A 21,605-nucleotide genomic window follows, 5' to 3' on the forward strand; every position below is an offset into this window, starting at 1 on the left:
TTCTATCTCAAGGTCATCAGACTGTTAAATAGCCATCACGAGACGCCCAATACCCTGCCCTGAACTTAGTCACTGTCAAAATGAGAGAAAAAAAATCCAGAAAATCACATTGTAGGATTTTTAATGAATGTATTTGCAAATTATGGTGGAAAATAAAATAAAATATTTCTCATTTTGTCTGTCATAGTTGAAGTGTACCTATGATGAAAATTACAGGCCTCTCTCATCTTTTTAAGTGGGAGAACTTGCACAATTGGTGGCTGACTAAATACTTTTTGCCCCTCTGTATATTTTTTCATTACTGTAAAAACACCAGGAAATCAGCTTCAAGTGATTTTAATGTAAGACATCTGTTCCCAAGTATTCCAATGGATGATAGAGACACGTGATCGTATATAAAATGTAAGCAAGGTTTTAAATGATTATGTTTTAGTCAAACATTATATCTGTCTGGGCTTCTTGAGTCAATTTTCCGTCTACAAATTATTTGTAATTATGTTCCGGCCCCGCGACCAATCCACTCCAGAAACAAATTGTCCCGAAGCTGAATCTAGTTGAAGTTCCCTGGTGTATAGTAAAGACTTTGTCAGGAAAATAATATTTCAGATTTGCTGAGCACACCTCTGCCAGCCACATCACCACCACTGCCCTTGTCAAGCATCTCCACTGAGCCCATCAAGAGATGAGGTTCCCGTCTTCATCTTGGACCACGGCCAATGGACAGAGCCCATTAGAGCTGACAGTGATGTCTTACTGGTCAAACACCACGGGGAGGAAGAGATCCTGAAGTGGGTGGATCTGCTCTGCTGTTAACACCATCCCAGAGAAGCTCCTAGAGACACACAGCTGTGGTATTATGTTACTGCAGAGAGTGAAACGATCAGTGTCCCAGTCACGCCCGGCCCCGCCAGTCACGCCCAGCCCCGCCAGTCACACCCTGCCCCCGCCAGTCACGCCCCGCCCCCGCCAGTCACACCCCGCCCCCGCCACAGCATCACTAATTCAACAATACCATCTGAGGATTTTACTGCCGCTGCCTTCTATCAATGGGAGCTTGAGGCCTTGAAGCAGAGGGAGGCAGAGGGAAGCAGTGGGAGGCAGTGGGAGGCAGAGGGAGGCAGTGGGAGGCAGAGGGAGGCAGTGGGAGGCAGAGGGAGGCAGTGGGAGGCAGAGGGAGGCAGAGGGAGGCAGTGGGAGGCAGAGGGAGGCAGTGGGAGGCAGAGGGAGGCAGTGGGAGGCAGTGGGAGGCAGAGGGAGGCAGTGGGAGGCAGAGGGAGGCAGTGGGAAGCAGAGGGAGGCAGTGGGAGGCAGTGGGAGGCAGTGGGAGGCAGAGGGAGGCAGTGGGAGGCAGAGGGAGGCAGAGGGAGGCAGTGGGAGGCAGTGGGAGGCAGAGGGAGGCAGTGGGAGGCAGTGGGAGGCAGAGGGAGGCAGTGGGAGGCAGAGGAAGGCAAAGGGAGGTAGTGGGAGGCAGTGGGAGGCAGATGGAGGCAGTGGGAGGCAGAGGGAGGCAGAGGGAGGCAGTGAGAGGCAGAGGGAGGCAGTGGGAGGCAGTGGGAGGCAGTGGGAGGCAGAGGGAGGCCTTGAAGCAGAGGGAGGCAGTGAGGAAGAAGCAAACAGAGGAAGGAGAAAATCCTCAGAGCAGCATCCCTCCGGCCGTCTGTACAGGTTTTGCCACAAGCCGCTGAAACAAGGCACCAACAGCCATCTGTACAGGTTCTGCCACCAGCCGCTGAAACAAGGCCCCAACAGCCATCTGTACACGCTCTGCCACCAGCCGCTGAAACAAGGCACCAACAGCCATCTGTACACGTTCTGCCACAAGCCGCTGAAACAAGGCACCAACAGCCATCTGTACAGGTTCTGCCACCAGCCGCTGAAACAAGGCACCAACAGCCATCTGTACACGTTCTGCCACAAGCCGCTGAAACAAGGCACCAACAGCCATCTGTACAGGTTCTGCCACCAGCCGCTGAAACAAGGCACCAACAGCCCTCACACACATATCGGCTTTCCTGGAGTGACAGGAAAATACCTACTGCCGAGCCAAAGTGTTTTCCTTGTACCTGGCACAGGGCATTGGAGGGAGCGCCTCTGCCTTTTAATGAGACTGAAAAGGTAGAGATGGATGGTGGAGAAGGAGGAGGAGTGACTCTACAGGCCCACACAAAGAAATAAATAGGAGCTGAAAATCTATTTCCATTGATAGAAGGTTTTTGGACTGTTGTTTGGTTTGCATTTATTCCCCCCAAGGTACTGTCCATTCTGTTACATGACTGAAATTGTCATTATTACAAATACATTTAAAAAAAGTTGTTATTATTTATTTATTTTTAAATCGGCCGATTAATCGGCATCGGCTTTTTTGGTCCTCCAATAATTATGAAAAATCATAATCGGTCGACCTCTAGTTCACACAACTATTAGCGTCGTAGCTCTTATTGCAGGACTTTGACTGTGGGAAGTCAACTCAGTTGTGAACATTTCATGGGCCTCTCAGATCCAAGGCTGAACAATGTTCTATCCTGGGCTTCTCAGATCCATAGGCTGAACAATGTTCTATCATGGGCCTCTCAGATCCAAGGCTGAACAATGTTCTATCATGGGCCTCTCAGATCCAAGGCTGAACAATGTTCTATCATGGGCCTCTCAGATCCAAGGCTGAACAATGTTCTATCATGGGCCTCTCAGATCCATAGGCTGAACAATGTTCTATCATGGGCCTCTCAGATCCAAGGCTGAACAATGTTCTATCATGGGCCTCTGAGATCCAAGGCTGAACAATGTTCTTTCATGGGCCTCTGAGATCCAAGGCTGTACAATGTTCTATCATGGGCCTCTGAGATCCAAGGCTGTACAATGTTCTATCATGGGCCTCTGAGATCCAAGGCTGTACAATGTTCTATCATGGGCCTCTCAGATCCAAGGCTGAACAATGTTCTATCATGGGCCTCTCAGATCCATAGGCTGAACAATGTTCTATCATGGGCCTCTCAGATCCAAGGCTGAACAATGTTCTATCATGGGCCTCTCAGATCCAAGGCTGAACAATGTTCTATCATGGGCTTCTCAGATCCATAGGCTGAACAATGTTCTATCATGGGCCTCTCAGATCCATAGGCTGAACAATGTTCTATCATGGGCCTCTCAGATCCAAGGCTGAACAATGTTCTATCATGGGCCTCTCAGATCCAAGGCTGAACAATGTTCTATCATGGGCCTCTCAGATCCAAGGCTGAACAATGTTCTATCATGGGCCTCTCAGATCCAAGGCTGAACAATGTTCTATCATGGGCTTCTCAGATCCATAGGCTGAACAATGTTCTATCATGGGCCTCTCAGATCCATAGGCTGAACAATGTTCTATCATGGGCCTCTCAGATCCAAGGCTGAACAATGTTCTATCATGGGCCTCTCAGATCCAAGGCTGAACAATGTTCTATCATGGGCCTCTCAGATCCATAGGCTGAACAATGTTCTATGAAGTCTAATACATCCACAGTGCGATGTCATCTGATTACATTTTGGGGAGGAAATTAACAAATTATTGTCTTTTGTTGTATTTATACAACATTCCAAACATTATCTGGTCCAAATATGGAGTGATTCCACTATATGAATCTGTTTGCTTCCGTTTCAAATGCGGGACTTTTATTTTGAAGGCAAACCGCAAATTCTACTATTGTGCAAAAAGCAAACAATCGAGCAAAGCGCTGTGACATTGATCAACCAATGGTGTGTTAGTTACTACACACAGACAGACATTGGCTTGACACCACCTCATTATCATATTGGTGTGTTAGTTACTTCACACAGACAGACATTGGCTTGACCCCACCTCATTAACATATTGGTGTGTTAGTTACTACACACAGACAGACATTGGCTTGACACCACCTCATTAGCATATTGGTGTGTTAGTTACTACACACAGACAGATATTGGCTTGACCCCACCTCATTAACATATTGGAGGAAGAAACACAGACATTAATAAATATATAAGATGAATAACATTAATTGGAGATTGAAGAATTAGATAATAGATCATTACGGCAGGTTTTGTCCTCGTGTTTCACAACTGATTATTTTGATTCACATGATTCGATTCACCAGAATCCTAACTAATACAAATGGCGAAGTGAATCACTTGTTTACAAAAAAAACAACAACAACAAAAAACAGTTTAAATTAATTGTCCAAAAAAAAGTGAATAAACTTTGCATGGCCTTAACCTGCAAGTGTCGGTGGAAAGTTTTTGGGACATGACGAAAACATGATTAAATGCTAACAGCTAAACAGCTAACTAGTTAACTAGCATTAATAAATGCTAACAGCTAAACAGTTAACTAGCATGAATAAATGCTAACAGCTAAACCGTTAACAAGCATGAATAAATGCTAACACCTCCCCTTGAGGCCCACTCCACAGTGCTACTGTCTCTCTCCCTTTGAGGCCCACTCCACAGTGCTACTGTCTCTCTCCCTTTGAGGCCCACTCCACAGTGCTACTGTCTCTCTCCCTTTGAGGCCCACTCCACAGTGCTACTGTCTCTCTCCCCTTGAGGCCCACTCCACAGTGCTACTGTCTCTCTCCCCTTGAGGCCCACTCCACAGTGCTACTGTCTCTCTCCCCTTGAGGCCCACTCCACAGTGCTACTGTCTCTCTCCCCTTGAGGCCCACTCCACAGTGCTACTGTCTCTCTCCCCTTGAGGCCCACTCCACAGTGCTACTGTCTCTCTCCCTTTGAGGCCCACTCCACAGTGCTACTGTCTCTCTCCCTTTGAGGCCCACTCCACAGTGCTACTGTCTCTCTCCCCTTGAGGCCCACTCCACAGTGCTACTGTCTCTCTCCCCTTGAGGCCCACTCCACAGTGCTACTGTCTCTCTCCCCTTGAGGCCCACTCCACAGTGCTACTGTCTCTCTCCCCTTGAGGCCCACTCCACAGTGCTACTGTCTCTCTCCCTTTGAGGCCCACTCCACAGTGCTACTGTCTCTCTCCCCTTGAGGCCCACTCCACAGTGCTACTGTCTCTCTCCCTTTGAGGCCCACTCCACAGTGTACGTGCAGGTGATGCGGTCACACAGCACTAAAGCATTCTGATCCTGGTTGATATGGTGATTTGTATGTGATTAATAAAATATTTACAAACTACGCCTAAATAAATGGCTAACAGAAGTTAAATTAATTTCCATTGACTTTTTTGAAAACACTTTTTTGGAAAACACAACAACAACAAAAAAATTCATGACTTTTCCCAGATTTTCATGACCGATCCAAACCCAGGAACACACGTTCTCAGTCCCCCCGAAAACAGTGTGGGAGCACTGTGTGTTATGAGATGTGAAACATCTCTTTCCACACTGGGAGCAGCTGTAAGGCAACTTCCCGGTGTGTGTTCCGGTCTTTCAGGTTCCCTAACTACGTATAAATACCTTTCCACAGTGGGAGGAAGATAATATTCATCTTGTGTCTGTATTGAGTTTATTCCATCGACGTTGGAAACAAGTGATTTTCACCCTGGGTTGTACTCAAGTGCATCTTTTCCCCCAAATAAATCCATCAATTGTTGTTAATGGATGCATTTTCTAACCGTTTCTTTTCACACTGGGAGCATTGGAAATGCTGATCTCCTGTGTGTACTCTTGTGTGTTTTTAGTGTGCTTAACCTGGTAAAACCCTTTCCACACTGAGAGCATTGGAACGGTTTTTCTCCTGTGTGTGTTAACATGTGATCTTTCAGATGTGATGACTGGATGAATCTCTTTCCACACTGAGAGCATTAGAACATTTTTTCTCCTGTGTGTGTTAACATGTGATCTTTCAGATGTGATGGCTGGATGAATCTCTTTCCACACTGAGAGCATTGGAACGGCCTCTGCCTCTCTACTAAGTGGGTTCTTTCATGTGATTTCAGGTCCCTTAATGTGGAAAAGGTATTTTGACACTGGGAGCAGCGATATGGCTTCTCTCCAGTGTGTGTCCTCTCATGCGTTTTCATGGACCCTAACTGGGTAAAAGTCTTTCCACACTGGGAGCAGTGGAAATGATTCTCTCTTGTATGTGTCCTCTCGTGTTTTTTCAGGGCCCCTAACTGGGTAAAACCCTTTCTACACAAGGAGCAGTGAAAATTCTTCTCTCCAGTGTGTGTTCTCTCATGTGTTTTCAGGGCCCCTAACTGGGTAAAATGCTTTCCGCACAGGGAGCAGTGGAAAGGCTTCTCTCCTGTGTGTATTCGCTCATGCGTTTTCAGGGACCCTATCCGGGTAAAACTCTTTCCACACAGGGTGCAGTGAAAATGCTTCTCTCCTGTGTGCATCCTCTCATGTATTTTCAGGGCAGCTAACTGGGTAAAACTCTTTACACACAGGGAGCAGTGGAAAGGCTTCTCTCCTGTGTGTATTCGCTCATGCATTTTCAGATTCCCTAACTGAGTAAAACTCTTTCCACACTGTGAGCAGTGGTAAGGCTTTTCTCCTGTATGTACTCTTTGATGAACTTTTAGGCTCCTTAAATTAATAAAACTCTTTCCACAATGGGAGCAATGGTGTGGTCTCGCTGGTTTGGCCATCTTTGGGTCTGGTTGCCCTGAAGTACTCTTTCCTCTGTCTGAGTGAGAGTCTGGTCTCGCTCCTGCCAAAGACAAAAAAAAAAGTATTTAGTTTAATACTAAACATGGATGTTTTTTTGACTATACAGTGTTTGTTTACAATTACAATTACAATCTTTGGGGTTCTGAGGGGTATACTACGACACTAGAGACATCTAGTCAGGGTTTTCTAAAGCTAGCCAGCTTCAGTTAGCTTCACATTCCAGCTCAGGCTTCATCCCATATTATAAAAGTGAATATTGATCCTGCAGCTGCCATGCACAAAGACCATAACACAAACAACTTTTAATGAATTTTTCTGAAAGCTGGTTAACATTAGCTGTACTCCTATTGTTGTTAATTAGTTCAACTTGTCTTTCTAAAGCCTAAAGACCGTTTCTAATATCCCTAATCTTTCTAATCTCTAATCTACTCTTGTATTAGAAAGGTACAGGTGGTAAAACCCCAAAAAACAGAATCACCTGGATGAAGGAAGGACAACAATATGACACCCAGGCCCGAACTGCCACGAGTAGTCGGCCAGTAGTCATCTTCTTGTCCGTCATTTGTTTGCCCAGATCTTCTATCCTTGATATCCTTCAACCCTGATCTTCTTCTTCTCTCTCTGCATTAACAACTACCTGTCTACTTTAAACGTGCTGCAGAGAGTACAGAGGTTTCTAGTTGTTCTTAATGATTTCATCTTGGTAAAGGCCACTATGAATAATATGGATAACTTTAGTTTGAGTACTTTAATCAACTTAAATCTGAAGAAAAAAAAAACATTTATGCTCAGGTTTATTGATTATTAGGTGATAAACACAATCTCCATGTGTTTCAATGCAACCTGGGCTTAATTGGAACAGCAAGGATTTATGGTAAAAAATAAATACAGAATAGCAAAAATGTACTTCAAATATTTGGAAACCATTGCGTATAAATATACATTATATATTACAACATTATGCAAAGATCGTATTGATTGTATTGAACAATATTTATTTATTTTGATTTCCATTTTGTATAGCTTTTGTGCTACTGTACTTCAGGACAAGTCTCTGAATGTCCTTGAGTGGCCCAGCCAGAGCCCAGACTTGAGCCCTATTTCACATCTCTGAAAATACATGAAAATAACTGCAGCAACGCTGCCCCATCCAACCTGACAGAACTTGAGAGGATCTGCAGAGAACAATGGGAGAAACTCTCAACATACAGGTGTGCCAAGCTTGTAGCGTCATACCCAAGAAGACTCAAGGCTGTTATCGCTGCCAAAAAGTGCTTCAACAAAGTACTGAGTAAAAGGTCTGAATCCTTATGTAATGTGATATTTCCTGTTTTTTATTTATTTATTTATATACATGACCTAAAATTAAAATAAACAGTTTTTGCTTTGTCATTATTGGGTATTGTGTGTAGATTGAAGGAAAAAAATAAGTTAAGCAATTTTATAACAAGGCTGTAAGAGTTAGTTGAACTAAGTAAGCAATAGCTAGGCCTATATAGTAGCTAGGCCTATATATTATTAATTTAAAAGTCAAAAAATGCATGTACCAATGGCAGATTGCCCTTGAACAATTTCTACAGTACTGAATAACCTATTGAAGTATAGCACTTCAGTAGAATGCCTATTTAAAACAACATATTACTTCACAAGTGCAAAGTTTGTGTCCCTGTTTTTAAGACAATACCCACTGGTGCTAATCCGATCTTCAGTCTCCTCTCCCTCTCCTTCCTCCTCCTCTTTCACTCCCAAAATGTCTTCCTCCTCTTTTACTGAGATAGCCTCCTCTTCCTCTTTCACTCTAAAATGTTCTTCCTCTTCTTTCATTATAACATCCTCTTCCTCTTTAAATGTGATAGCCTCTTTCTCCTTTTTCATTTTCGAAGCTTCTACCTCCTCCTCTTCCACTGTGACAGCCTCTATCGTTTCTTCCTCCTTCACTCTAATGGGTTCTTTCTCTTCTTTCACTGTAACATCATCCTCCTCTTTTAATATGATAGAACCTTTTGGAGTGGAAGAGGAGGCTTTCTCTTCTTTCACTATAACATCTTCCTCTTTCAATGTGATGCTGATAGACTCCTCTTCCTCATTTTTAATTCTGAAAGCTTCTTCCTCTACTTTCAATGAGATATCTTTCTCTTCTTCTTTTATGACAACGTTCAGTCCGAGATATTCTTTCTCCGTCCAACATATCGCCTCTTCTTTAGCTGGGAGCGAGTAGCTTAAAGAGCTCATGGTTGTGGATGTTAGCTAGCTAGTTAGCATTAGCGACTAGCCGAGTGCTCGTCTCAGAACAAGTTTGCAAATGTAACAAGTACATTACGTTAAAGTTAACGAATAGATACCTCAACAGAACTGTTTTTAAAACAACGAGATTAATATTCACAAAAATGGTCTAAAGAGCTTCAATGTTTCGGTTGCATGTTGGCTAGCAAGCTACCCAGGTGTTTTTAACAGTAGCTGTGTTGTGGTTCTTGAGCGTCTTGTCCACTAGATTATACGTCACGCAAGAAGCATCACCTGAAAGATCACGTCGCCATCTGCTGCCTGGAGTTTAATTAAGCAATTTGGCAGCGATTATGGCTGTCTTTCTGGAAAAATCTCTAAGAGCTCGTCGTCCATTTAAAAAAAAACATTCTTCAAGCTCTGTCAAATTGGTTGTTAATCATTGCTAATGAACCATTTCCAGGCCTTGCCATAGATTTACAAGTAGATTTAAGTCAAAACTGTAATCGGTCAATCAGGAACACTCACTGTCTTCTTAGTAAGCAACCCCAGTGTAGATTTGGCCTTGTGTTTTAGGTTGTTGTCCTGTTGATATGTAAATTAATCTCCCAGTGTCTGGTGGAAAGCAGACTGAACCAGGTTTTCCTCTAGGATTTTGCCTGTGTTTAGCTCCATTCAGTTCATTTTTTTATTCTGAAAAACTCTCCAGTCCTTAACGCTTACAAGCATACCCATAACATGATGCAGCCACCACTATGATTGAAAATATGGAGAGTGGTACTCAGATTTACCTCGAACATAACACTTTGTATTCAGGACAAAAAATGAATTGCTTTGCCACATGTTTTGCAGTATTACTTTAGTGGCTTGTTGCAAATAGGATGCGTGTTTTGGAATATTTATAAATATTTAAAATATTTGTATTCTGTACAGACTTCCTTCTTTTCACTCTGCCAATTAGGTGAGTATTGTAGAGCAACTACAATGTCGTTGATCCATCCTCAGTTCTCCTATCACAGCTATAAAACAGATACGAAGTTTAAAAGTCACCATTGGCCTCATGATGAAATCCCTGAGCGGTGTCCTTCCTCTGCAGCAACAGAGTGAGGAAGGACGTATCTATGTTTTGTAGTGACTGGGTGTATTGATACACCATCCAAAGTGTAATTAATTATTTCACCTCAAAGGGATATTCAATCTCAGATGTTTTTTTGTTTTTTGTTTGCCTCTCTACCAATAGGGGTCCTTCTTTATGAGGTATTGGTTGAATCTGTAAATTCACTCCTTGACTGAGGGACCTTACAGATAATTGTATGTAGGAGTTAGGAGTTAGGTGTTAGAAATTAGGGGTTAGTGGTTAGGAGTTAGGGGTTAGGGGTTAGGAGTTAGGGGTTAGGAGTTAGGAGTTAGGTGTTAGAAATTAGGGGTTAGTGGTTAGGAGTTAGGGGTTAGGAGTTAGGAGTTAGGGGTTAGGAGTTAGGTGTTAGAAATTAGGGGTTAGTGGTTAGGAGTTAGGGGTTAGGAGTTAGGGGTTAGGAGTTAGGTGTTAGAAATTAGGGGTTAGTGGTTAGGAGTTAGGGGTTAGGAGTTAGGGGTTAGGAGTTAGGTGTTAGAAATTAGGGGTTAGTGGTTAGGAGTTAGGGGTTAGGAGTTAGGGGTTAGGAGTTAGGGGTTAGGAGTTAGGTGTTAGAAATTAGGGGTTAGTGGTTAGGAGTTAGGGGTTAGGAGTTAGGGGTTAGGAGTTAGGTGTTAGAAATTCGGGGTTAGGAGTTAGGGGTTAGGAGTTAGGGGTTAGGAGTTAGGATAGCAGAGTTTTTGGCCAACTTCCTCTCTGGGCTCCTGAGTGGCGCAACAGTCTAAAGTCACTGTGTCTCAGTGCGAGAAGCGTCACTACAGACAGGGGTACGGAGATGAGGTAGTCATTCAAAAATCATGTTAAACACTATTATTGCACACAGTGAGTCCATGCAATTTATTATGTGACTTGTTAAGTAAATGATTACTCACAAACCTATTTAGGCTCCTTGCCATAACAAAGGGGTTGAATTTCATAATTTTTTATTTTTGTTAGATTTTTTTATTATTATTGAATATCCGAAACATACAATATACTTGCAGTGAAGCGGCTCAACAACTACATCATACCAGTCATCCAACAGACTCCCATTCAGAGCGACACACAGAAGCATCCAGGGTCAATGCCCTGCTCAAGGGCACGTTGACAGATCTACCACCAGGCCAAAAAACATGAACCTGAACCCTCCAAGATCCCCCCACAGTGCCCCAATAGCTGTCCCTCAACCATTCAAGACCCCTCCCACAATCACCCCCAAAATAAAATTAAAAATAATAATTCCATTCCCCAATAACCCCCCCAATGCACCAACAACCAAGAGAAAGAGAAAAAAAGAAAAAGTCAGAAGAAAACAGCAAACAGCAATGCCAAAAAAATAATATATATTAACAACAAAATATATCAAGGACAACAAAAACCATAACAGCAATGCCAACTGTATATGTTTGGGTGCATGTCTGGCACTATTACATGTATGTGTGTGTTCTTGTACAGTGGGGCAAAAAAGTATTTAGTCAGCCATCAATTGTGCAAGTTCTCCTACTTAAAAAGATGAGAGAGGCCTGTAATTGTCATCATAGGTACACTTCAACTATGATGGACAAAATTAGAAAAAAAAAAATCCAGAAAATAACATTGTTGGATTTTTTATGAATTTATTTGTAAATTAAGGTGGAAAATAAGTATTTGGTCACCTACAAACAAGCAAGATTTCTGGCTCTCACAGACCTGTAACTTCTTCTTTAAGAGGCTCCCTTGTCCTCCACTCGTTACCTGTATTAATGGCACCTGTTTGAACTTGTTATCAGTATAAAAGACACCTGTCCACAACCTCAAACAGTCACACTCCAAACTGTAGACCTGCACCAGGCTGGGAAGACTGAATCTGCAATAGGTCCTGGAGTGGCCTAGCCAGTCTCCAGACCTGAACCCAATAGAAAATCTTTGGAGGGAGCTGAAAGTCCGTATTGCCCAGCGACAGCCCCGAAACCTGAAGGATCTGGAGAAGGTCTGTATGGAGGAGTGGGCCAAAATCCCTGCTGCCGTAAGTGCAAACCTGGTCAAGAATTACAGGAAATGTATGATCTCTGTAATTGCAAAGAAAGGTTTCTGTACCAAATATTAAGTTCTGCTTTTCTGATGTATCAAATACTTATGCCATGTGATTTTCTGGATTTTTGTTTTAGATTCCGTCTCTCATAGTTGAAGTGTACCTATGATAAAAATGACAGACCTTGCTTGCTTTGTAAAAACGGAAAACCTGCAAAATCGCGGTGTATCAAATACTTGTTCTCCCCACTGTATCTATAGTATATAATCAATATTATATAATGAACATCCACTAGTGACTAACACAGTTAAAACATGTTCATGATCTTTTTAAAGGTTCTAGCACTATGTTCCACCATACTGGCCAACTGACCCCCCCCCCCAAAGTTCTAAACGTGTGATGTCCATCAGGTTCTGCATAGATCCGCTGCAGCTGACCCGAACTGACTTGATGGAAAGCTGGCATCTTATGACGATGCCACGTTGAAAGTCATCAGTAAGGTCATTCTACTGCCAATGTTTGTCTATGGAGATGGTTGTGTGCTTGATTTTATACACCCGTCAGCAATGGGTGAAGCTGCCTCTTAAACATCATCAGGCAGTACCAGAAGATCAACAAATACAAATAGAAACCAGAAGTAAAGTTCCTGGTGATCACAGTGATCTGGTTCCACCTTCTGTCTGAACTGGGAATATTCCTGTTTGTGGGCCACTGACCCTTGACCTTGGGTGTTCTGTTCTATGGTTCTAAATAGGAATAACTTGACATTTGATGAAATGACAATTTTAACTTTCATACACATACACAGAAATGCAAATGCAAACACACACACACACAGTTAAGATTATATTTATATTTCGGGTTATGCTCTAAAACATCCGCAGAGTACGACCCTGCCTCACACAGGAAGCGGCGCAGGTCCTAATCCAGGCACTTGTCATCTCCCGTCTGGATTACTGCAACTCGCTGTTGGCTGGGCTCCCTGCCTGTGTCATTAAACCCCTACAACTCATCCAGAACGCCGCAGCCCGTCTGGTGTTCAACCTTCCCAAGTTCTCTCACGTCACCCCGCTCCTCCGCTCTCTCCACTGGCTTCCAGTTGAAGCTCGCATCCGCTACAAGACCATGGTGCTTGCCTACGGAGCTGTGAGGGGAACGGCACCGCAGTACCTCCAGGCTCTGATCAGGCCCTACACCCAAACAAGGGCACTGCGTTCATCCACCTCTGGCCTGCTCGCCTCCCTACCACTGAGGAAGTACAGTTCCCGCTCAGCCCAGTCAAAACTGTTCGCTGCTCTGGCCCCCAATGGTGGAACAAACTCCCTCACGACGCCAGGACAGCAGAGTCAATCACCACCTTCCGGAGACACCTGAAACCCCACCTCTTCAAGGAATACCTAGGATAGGATAAGTAATCCTTCTCACCCCCCTTAAATGATTTAGATGCACTATTGTAAGTGGCTGTTCCACTGGATGTCAGAAGGTGAATTCACCAATTTGTAAGTCGCTCTGGATAAGAGCGTCTGCTAAATGACTTAAATGTAATGTAATGGGTTACTTTTTTCAACTTTTTGTTAAAAATCGCGCAACATTTCAACGTCCTGCTACTCATGCCAGGAATATAGTATATGCATATGATTAGTATGTGTGGATAGAAAGCGCCAACAAAGAAGCTCGTCAAAGGTAATGAATGTTTTATATTTTATTTCTGCGTTTTGTGTAGCGCCGGCTACGCTAATTCTTTTGTTTACGTCCCTTCAGGTATTTTGGGGTGTTGCCTGCTATCAGATAATAGCTTCTCATTCTTTCACCGAAAAGCATTTTAAAAATCTGACTTGTTGGCTAGATTCACAACGAGTGTAGCTTTAATTGAGTACTCTGCATGTGTGTTTTAATGAAAGTTTGTGTTTTAACGAGTGCTATTAGCATTTGGCGTTGCGCATTTGCATTTCCTGTTGGCTAGGTGAGACGCTAGCGTCTCATCTTGCTCTAAGAGGTTTTAATTCTCTCAAAATGTTGTACACTAATTTGTTTCCATCACCTGTTAGTGAGTATTTCTCCGTGGTCAAGATAATCCATCCACCTGACAGGTGTGGCATATCAAGCTGATTAAACAGCACGATCATTACTCAGGTGCAGCTTGTGCTGGGGGACAATAAAAGGCCACTCTAAAATGTGGAGTTTTGTCACACGCAATTGGCATGCAGACTGCAGGAATGTGCACCAGATGGGTTGACAGAAAGTGTTCATTTCTATACCATAAGCCTCCTCCAACATAGTTTTAGATAAATTCAACCGGCCTCACAACCCGCAGACCACATCTACCACGCCAGCCCAGGACCCACACATCCGGCTTCTTCACCTGCGGGATCTTCTGAGACCAGCTTATGAAATCGTGGGTTTGCATAAACAAAGAATTTCTGCACAAACTGTCAGAAACCGTCTTAGGGTTAGCTGATCTGTGTGCTCGTCGTCCTCACCGGGGTGTTGACCTGACTGCAGTTAGGTGTCGTAACCGACTTCAGTGGGCTAATACTAATACTAATACTAATAATAATACTAATACTAATACTACTAATACTACTAATACTACTAATACTAATACTAATACTAATCATACTAATACTAATAATAATACTAATACTACTAATACTAATAATACTAATACTAATACTAATAATAATACCAATACTACTAATACTAATAATACTAATACTAATACTAATAATAATACTAATAATACTAATACTAATACTAATAATACTAATACTAATACTAATAATAATACTAATACTACTAATAATAATAATACTAATACTAATAATACTAATACTAATAATACTACTAATACTAATAATACTAATAATAATACTAATACTACTAATACTACTAATACTAATACTACTAATAATACTAATACTAATACTAATAATACTACTAATACTAATACTAATAATACTAATACTAATAATACTACTAATACTAATAATACTAATAATAATACTAATACTACTAATACTACTAATACTAATACTACTAATAATACTAATACTAATACTAATAATACTACTAATACTAATACTAATAATACTAATACTAATAATACTAATACTAATAATACTAATAATACTAATACTACTAATACTAATAATACCAATACTAATACTAATAATACCAATACTAATACTAATAATACAAATACTAATAATACTAATAATACTAATACTAATAATACCAATACTAATAATACCAATACTAATAATACTAATACTAATAATACTAATACTAATAATACTAATACTAATACTAATCATACTAATAATACTAATAATACTAATAATACTACTACTAATACTAATAATACAAATACTAATACTACTAATACTACTAATACTAATAATACTAATACTAATACTAATACTACTAATAATACTAATAATACTAATAATACTAATACTGATACTAATAATACTAATACTAATAATACTAATACTAATAATACTAATACTAATACTAATAATACTAATACTACTAATACTAATAATACTAATACTAATAATACTAATCATACTAATACTAATAATACCAATACTAATAATACCAATACTAATAATACTAATACTAATACTAATACTAATCATACTAATACTAATACTACTAATACTACTAATACTAATACTAATACTAATCATACTAATACTAATAATACCAATACTAATACTAATAATACAAATACTAATAATACTAATAATACCAATACTAATAATACCAATACTAATAATACCAATACTAATAATACTAATACTAATAATACTAATACTAATAATACTAATACTAATCATACTAATAATACTAATAATACTACTACTAATACTAATAATACTAATAATACAAATACTAATAATACTAATACTAATACTACTAATACTAATAATACTAATACTAATAATACTAATACTAATAATACTAATAATACTACTACTAATACTAATACTAATAATACTAATACCAATAATACTAATGCTAATAATACTAATACTAATAATACTAATGCTAATACTAATAATACTAATAATACTAATACTAATAATACTAATACTAATAATACTAATACTAATAATACTAATAATACTACTAATACTAATACTAATACTCACCTTCCATAGCCACTGGCCTCACTGGAGAAGTGTGCTCTTCACGGATGAAATCACGGTCTCAACTGTACCGGGCAGAATGGCAGACATTGTGTATGGCCTCGTGTGGGTAAGCGGGTTTACTAATGTCAACGTTGTGAACAGAGTGACCCATGGTGGCGGTGGGGTTATCGTATGAGCAGGCATGAGCTACGGACAACAAACACAATTGCATTTTATCGACGGCAATTTGAATTAACAAAAATATTGTGACGAGATCCTGAGGCCCATTGTCATGCCATTCATCCACCACTATCACCTCATGTTTTAGCATTATAATAATGACACAATGATCTGTACACAATTCCTTGAAGCTGAAAATGTCTCGGTTCTTCCACGGCCTAAATACTCACCGGAGATGTCACCCATTGAGCATGTTTGGGATGCTCTGGATCGACATGTACGACGTGTTCCAGTTCCCGTCAATATCCAGCAATCAACAACCTGATCAACTCTATGCGAAGGAGACGTCGCACTGCTTGAGGTAAATGATGGTCACAACAGATACTGACTGATTTTCTGATCCACGGCCCTGCCTTTTTTTAAGGCATCTGTATTCCCATTCATGTGAAATCTGAAATCTATTTCCTTATATGAACTATAACTCAGTAAACGCTTTGAAATTGTTGCGTTTATTTTTTTTGTTCTGTTTAATAATTAGGACGTTACATAAGTGTCTCTGGATCAGAGTCTGCTAAATGACTCAGTACTGTAGGGGCTCTGGATCAGAGAGTCTGCTAAATGACTCACTACTGTAGGGGCTCTGGATCAGAGAGTCTGCTAAATGACTCACTACTGTAAGTGGCTCTGGATCAGAGAGTCTGCTAAATGACTCACTACTGTATGTCTCTCTGGATAAGAGTGTCTGCTAAATTACTCACTACTGTAGGGGCTCTGGATCAGAGAGTCTGCTAAATGACTCACTACTGTAGGGGCTCTGGATCAGAGAGTCTGCTAAATGACTCACTACTGTATGTCTCTCTGGATAAGAGTGTCTGCATGTACAATGCATGTACCAATAGCAGATTGCCCCTTTAACAATTCCTACAGTACTGAACAACATATTCAAGTGTAGAAATTCAGTAGAATGCCCCTTTAAAAAACACACAGCCTAGTTCAACAACTGCATAGTTTGTGTCCCCTGTTTTTAAGACAGTACTCACTGGTGTTCGTCAGATATTCAGTCTCCTCCTCCTCTCCCAAAACGTCCTTCTCCTCTTTTATTGAGATAACATGTTGGAGTAAAAGAGGCTCTTCCTCTTCTTTCACTACATTCTCTTCTTCTTTCAATGTGACATCTTTCTCTTCCTCCTTTTTCATTCTGAAAGCTTCTACCTCCTCTTCCACTGTGACAGCCTCTATTCCCTCTTCCACTGTGACAGCCTCTATTCCCTCTTCCACTGTGACAGCCTCTATTCCCTCTTCCACTGTGACAGCCTCTATTACCTCTTCCACTGTGACAGCCTCTATTCCCTCTTCCACTGTGACAGCCTCTATTCCCTCTTCCACTGTGACAGCCTCTATTCCCTCTTCCACTGTGACAGCCTCTATTCCCTCTTCCACTGTGACAGCCTCTATTCCCTCTTCCACTGTGACAGCCTCTATTCCCTCTTCCACTGTGACAGCCTCTATTCCCTCTTCCACTCCAAAAGGTTCTTCTTCTTCTTTCACTTTAACATCCTCCTCGTCTCCTGTTTTACTCTGAAAACTTCTTCTTCTCCTTTCACTGAAATATCCCACTGCTCTCCTTTCAGAACAATGTTCAGCCCCGGTGCTTCTTTCTCCGTCCAGCAGACCCCCTCTACTTTAGCGGGATGGGCGTAGCTTCGTGAGCTCATGGTGATGTTAGCTAACTAGCTAGCATTAGCCTAGTGCTAGACTCAGTATTAATTGAACACATTTGCAAAATGTAATTTAACAAGTAAATTACGTTTAAATTAGCCAGTAGATACGTAAACAGAATTATGTTCAAAACACTAAGATTAATATACACAAGATTGGTCTAAAGAGCTTCAATGTTTCGGTTTTATTTTTGCTATCAAGCTACGGAGGTGGTTGAATCAGAAGCCTGTTGACGCTGTTGAAGAAGCCTCCCGTCCACTAGATTATACGCAATAGGAACATCGCCATCTGCTGACGGAGTGGGTAACGCAGATTGGAAAAATATGTATTACATTGTTTAATCTGGCAAACAATGTTTTAAGGAGTAATTTAAAAACAACCAGATGTTATGTTTTCTCGTACTTCTTACAGCCAATACTTTTATCCAGGATTGGCCTGCCCATTAGGCAGGATTAAGTGACAGATTGACGAGGGTGGCATTTTCCGAGCTAAATTGACCAAGACAACAACACCTGCATAAAAACAATGAAAGCTTCTCTCACCGAGGGGCATATGGGCTTTTTAGGTGTTGTTTCCGCCACATGAAGCAGTGCCCACTTTGCCAGAGTTTGTGTAACGTGTTTATGTTTTTTGTCGGAGTTGTTCTGAACCCACTGCCCTACGTCGGAGTTAAAATCGCCTGAGTGATTTGAAATTTCCTTCAACTTTCTGAAGAGGAAACCGAGCAGAAATGCCCCTGTCTGTGTGAGCGCGTGTAGAATGGCAGAATGGTATCATTGTCATCAATCCAGTTGTGATTTGTTCAGTAAACTCTGAAATCACATGTGTGCAACAGAGACACCACCAACCAACCAACCAACCAACCAACCAACCAACCAACCAACCAAGGGTCTTTTTTATTTATTTATTTTACTAGGCAAGTCAGTTAAGAACAAATTCTTATTTTCAATGACGGCCTAGGAACAGTGGGTTAACTGTTAACGACAGATTTTGTACCTTGTCAGCTCGGGGATTTGAAAGTCCAATGCTCTAACCACTAGGCTACACTGCCGCCCCACTAGGCTACACTGCCGCTCTTGCTGGTGCCACTTGAATTAAAGGGTATCTACACACAAAAATGAAAATTTCTTAGATTTTTTCTCAGACTTCAAAAGCGTTCTCCTGATGTGGTTTAAGTGTTGTTGTTTTTCTGATAAGTGTGATTTTGAGATAGCGAAAAACCAGAAAAAACTGGGACAAATCAGAAACCTCCAAACAACAACATGTGAATACACAATTAGGCAAAACAATTCTAATCAGATTTGATAGGGCCCTAAATATTCTATTACATTTCTCTCATTACTGGATTATCTAGGGATAGTGTAGAGCAGCAGCTGTATCCTGAAGTGACCTTTAACCTCCCTGCTCCTCAATACTTCTTCCACTGGATCAAAGCTTCAGCCAAGAAGGATACATGATAGTGGCAACACATGGAGTTGGGTTGGATATAGACATGGTAGAATACATGATAGTGACAACACATGGAGTTGGGTTGGATATAGTCATGGTAGGATATATGATAGTGACCACACATGGAGTTGGGTTGATATAGTCAGGGCAGGATACATGATAGTGACAACACATGGAGTAGGGTTGGATATAGTCATGGTAGGATACATGATAGAGATAACACATGGAGTTGGGTTGATATAGTCAGGGCAGGATACATGATAGTGACAACACATGGAGTAGGGTTGGATATAGTCATGGTAGGATACATGATAGTGACCACACATGGAGTTCGGTTGGATATAGTCATGGTAGGATACATGATAGAGATAACACATGGAGTTGGGTTGATATAGTCAGGGCAGGATACATGATAGTGACAACACATGGAGTAGGGTTGGATATAGTCATGGTAGGATACATGATAGTGACCACACATGGAGTTCGGTTGGATATAGTCATGGTAGGATACATGATAGTGACAACACATGGAGTTGGGTTGGATATAGTCATGGTAGGCTACATGATAGTGACCACACATGGAGTTGGGTTAATATAGTCATGGTAGGATACATGATAGTGACAACACATGGAGGTGGGTTGGATATAGTCATGGTAGGATACATGATAGTGACCACACATGGAGTTGGGTTGGATATAGTCATGGTAGGCTATAGTATTCAAGTTTAACTGGAATTGTGTTGGTCATTGTTACTAAGGGCAGCATTTATTCCAGTTCAAAATAGTATCAACATAGTGGCTCTGAGAATATAGAAGCATTGTGTCATAGTGGCTCTGAGAATATTAAAACATTGTGTCATAGTGGTTCTGAGAATATTGAAACATTGTTTCATAGTGGCTCTGAGAATATTGAAACATTGTGTCATAGTGGTTCTGAGAATATTGAAACATTGTGTCATAGTGGCTCTGAGAATATTGAAACATTGTATCATAGTGGTTCTGAGAATATTGAAACATTGTGTCATAGTGGTTCTGAGAATATTGAAACATTGTATCATAGTGGTTCTGAGAATATTGAAACATTGTGTCATAGTGGTTCTGAGAATATTGAAACATTGTATCATAGTGGTTCTGAGAATATTAAAACATTGTGTCATAGTGGTTCTGAGAATATTGAAACATTGTGTCATAGTGGTTCTGAGAATATTGAAACATTGTGTCATAGTGGTTCTGAGAATATTGAAACATTGTGTCAACATAGTGGTTCTGAGAATATTGAAACATTGTGTCATAGTGGTTCTGAGAATATGAAGCATTGTGTCATAGTAGTTCTGAGAATATTGATATTGCAACATAGTAGCCAGTGAGGAGGCTGCCAAATTCTTTCTCTTTGTTTATCCTTTAATAGGATGTCGATGGGCGGAGCTGGGAAGGTCGTCAGCAAAATGGCACACACCTGGGCTCGGGTGTTTCCCGGGGATAAATACACCTTCCCCCCTATACATTGAGGAAACTCTCTCCACACAGACACACTGTTGTTTTTTGTTGTTGTAGCAATTTGGGGCTTCTTTGTGTTCATTTGTTTTGGTCAACATCCCTCATTATCACCAGGGAGGTGACCAAGAACTGACGGTCACTCTGACAGAGCTCCAGAGTTCCTCTCTGTGGAGATGGGAGAACCTTCCAAGAACCACCAATCAGGCATTTTTGTAGTAGAGTGGCCAGACAGTAAAAGGTACATGACAGCCCACTTGGAGTTTTCCAAAAGGGTCCTTACTCTTATCTCCTGGTTGGATAACATGTTGTGTTCCATCCATCTATCTTTAGTGATGGTTATAAATAAATAAAGATAAGGAATCCCCGAGTTGACAAGGTAAAAATCTGTCATTCTGCCCCTGAACAAGGCATTTAACCCACTGTTCCCCGGTAGGCCGTCATTGAAAATAAACATTTGTTCTTAACTGACTTGCCTAGTTAAATTAAGTTAAAATTTAACATGTAAAAAAATAATAACACCTAAAGGACTCTCAGCATGAGAAACAAAATTCTCTGCTCTGATGAAAACAAGCTTGAACTCTTTTGGCCTGAATACCAAAAGTCATGTCTGGAGGAAACCTGACGGTGAAGCATGGTGGTCGCAGCATCATGCTGTGGGGATGTTTTTCAGCGGCAGGGACTGTCAG

At 41.0% G+C, this 21,605-nt stretch overlaps 1 protein-coding gene across 1 annotated transcript; it reads right to left on the minus strand.

The window, feature by feature from the left end:
• Positions 1 to 5,779: 5,779 nt before the first annotated feature.
• Positions 5,780 to 6,568, minus strand: LOC135537312 (oocyte zinc finger protein XlCOF6-like). Its single transcript, XM_064963520.1, has one exon. It carries the CDS (start codon positions 6,566 to 6,568, stop codon positions 5,780 to 5,782), a length of 789 nt encoding a protein of 262 aa, XP_064819592.1.
• Positions 6,569 to 21,605: the final 15,037 nt, after the last annotated feature.

This window comes from Oncorhynchus masou, unplaced genomic scaffold (genome assembly GCF_036934945.1).
Source record: "Oncorhynchus masou masou isolate Uvic2021 unplaced genomic scaffold, UVic_Omas_1.1 unplaced_scaffold_750, whole genome shotgun sequence".
NCBI classification, from domain to species: Eukaryota; Metazoa; Chordata; class Actinopteri; order Salmoniformes; family Salmonidae; genus Oncorhynchus; species Oncorhynchus masou.

Coding starts and splice junctions, on each gene's coding strand:
- LOC135537312 (XM_064963520.1), bottom strand. CDS start 6,568: ATGGCCAAACCAGCGAGACCACACCATTGCTCCCATTGTGGAAAGAGT.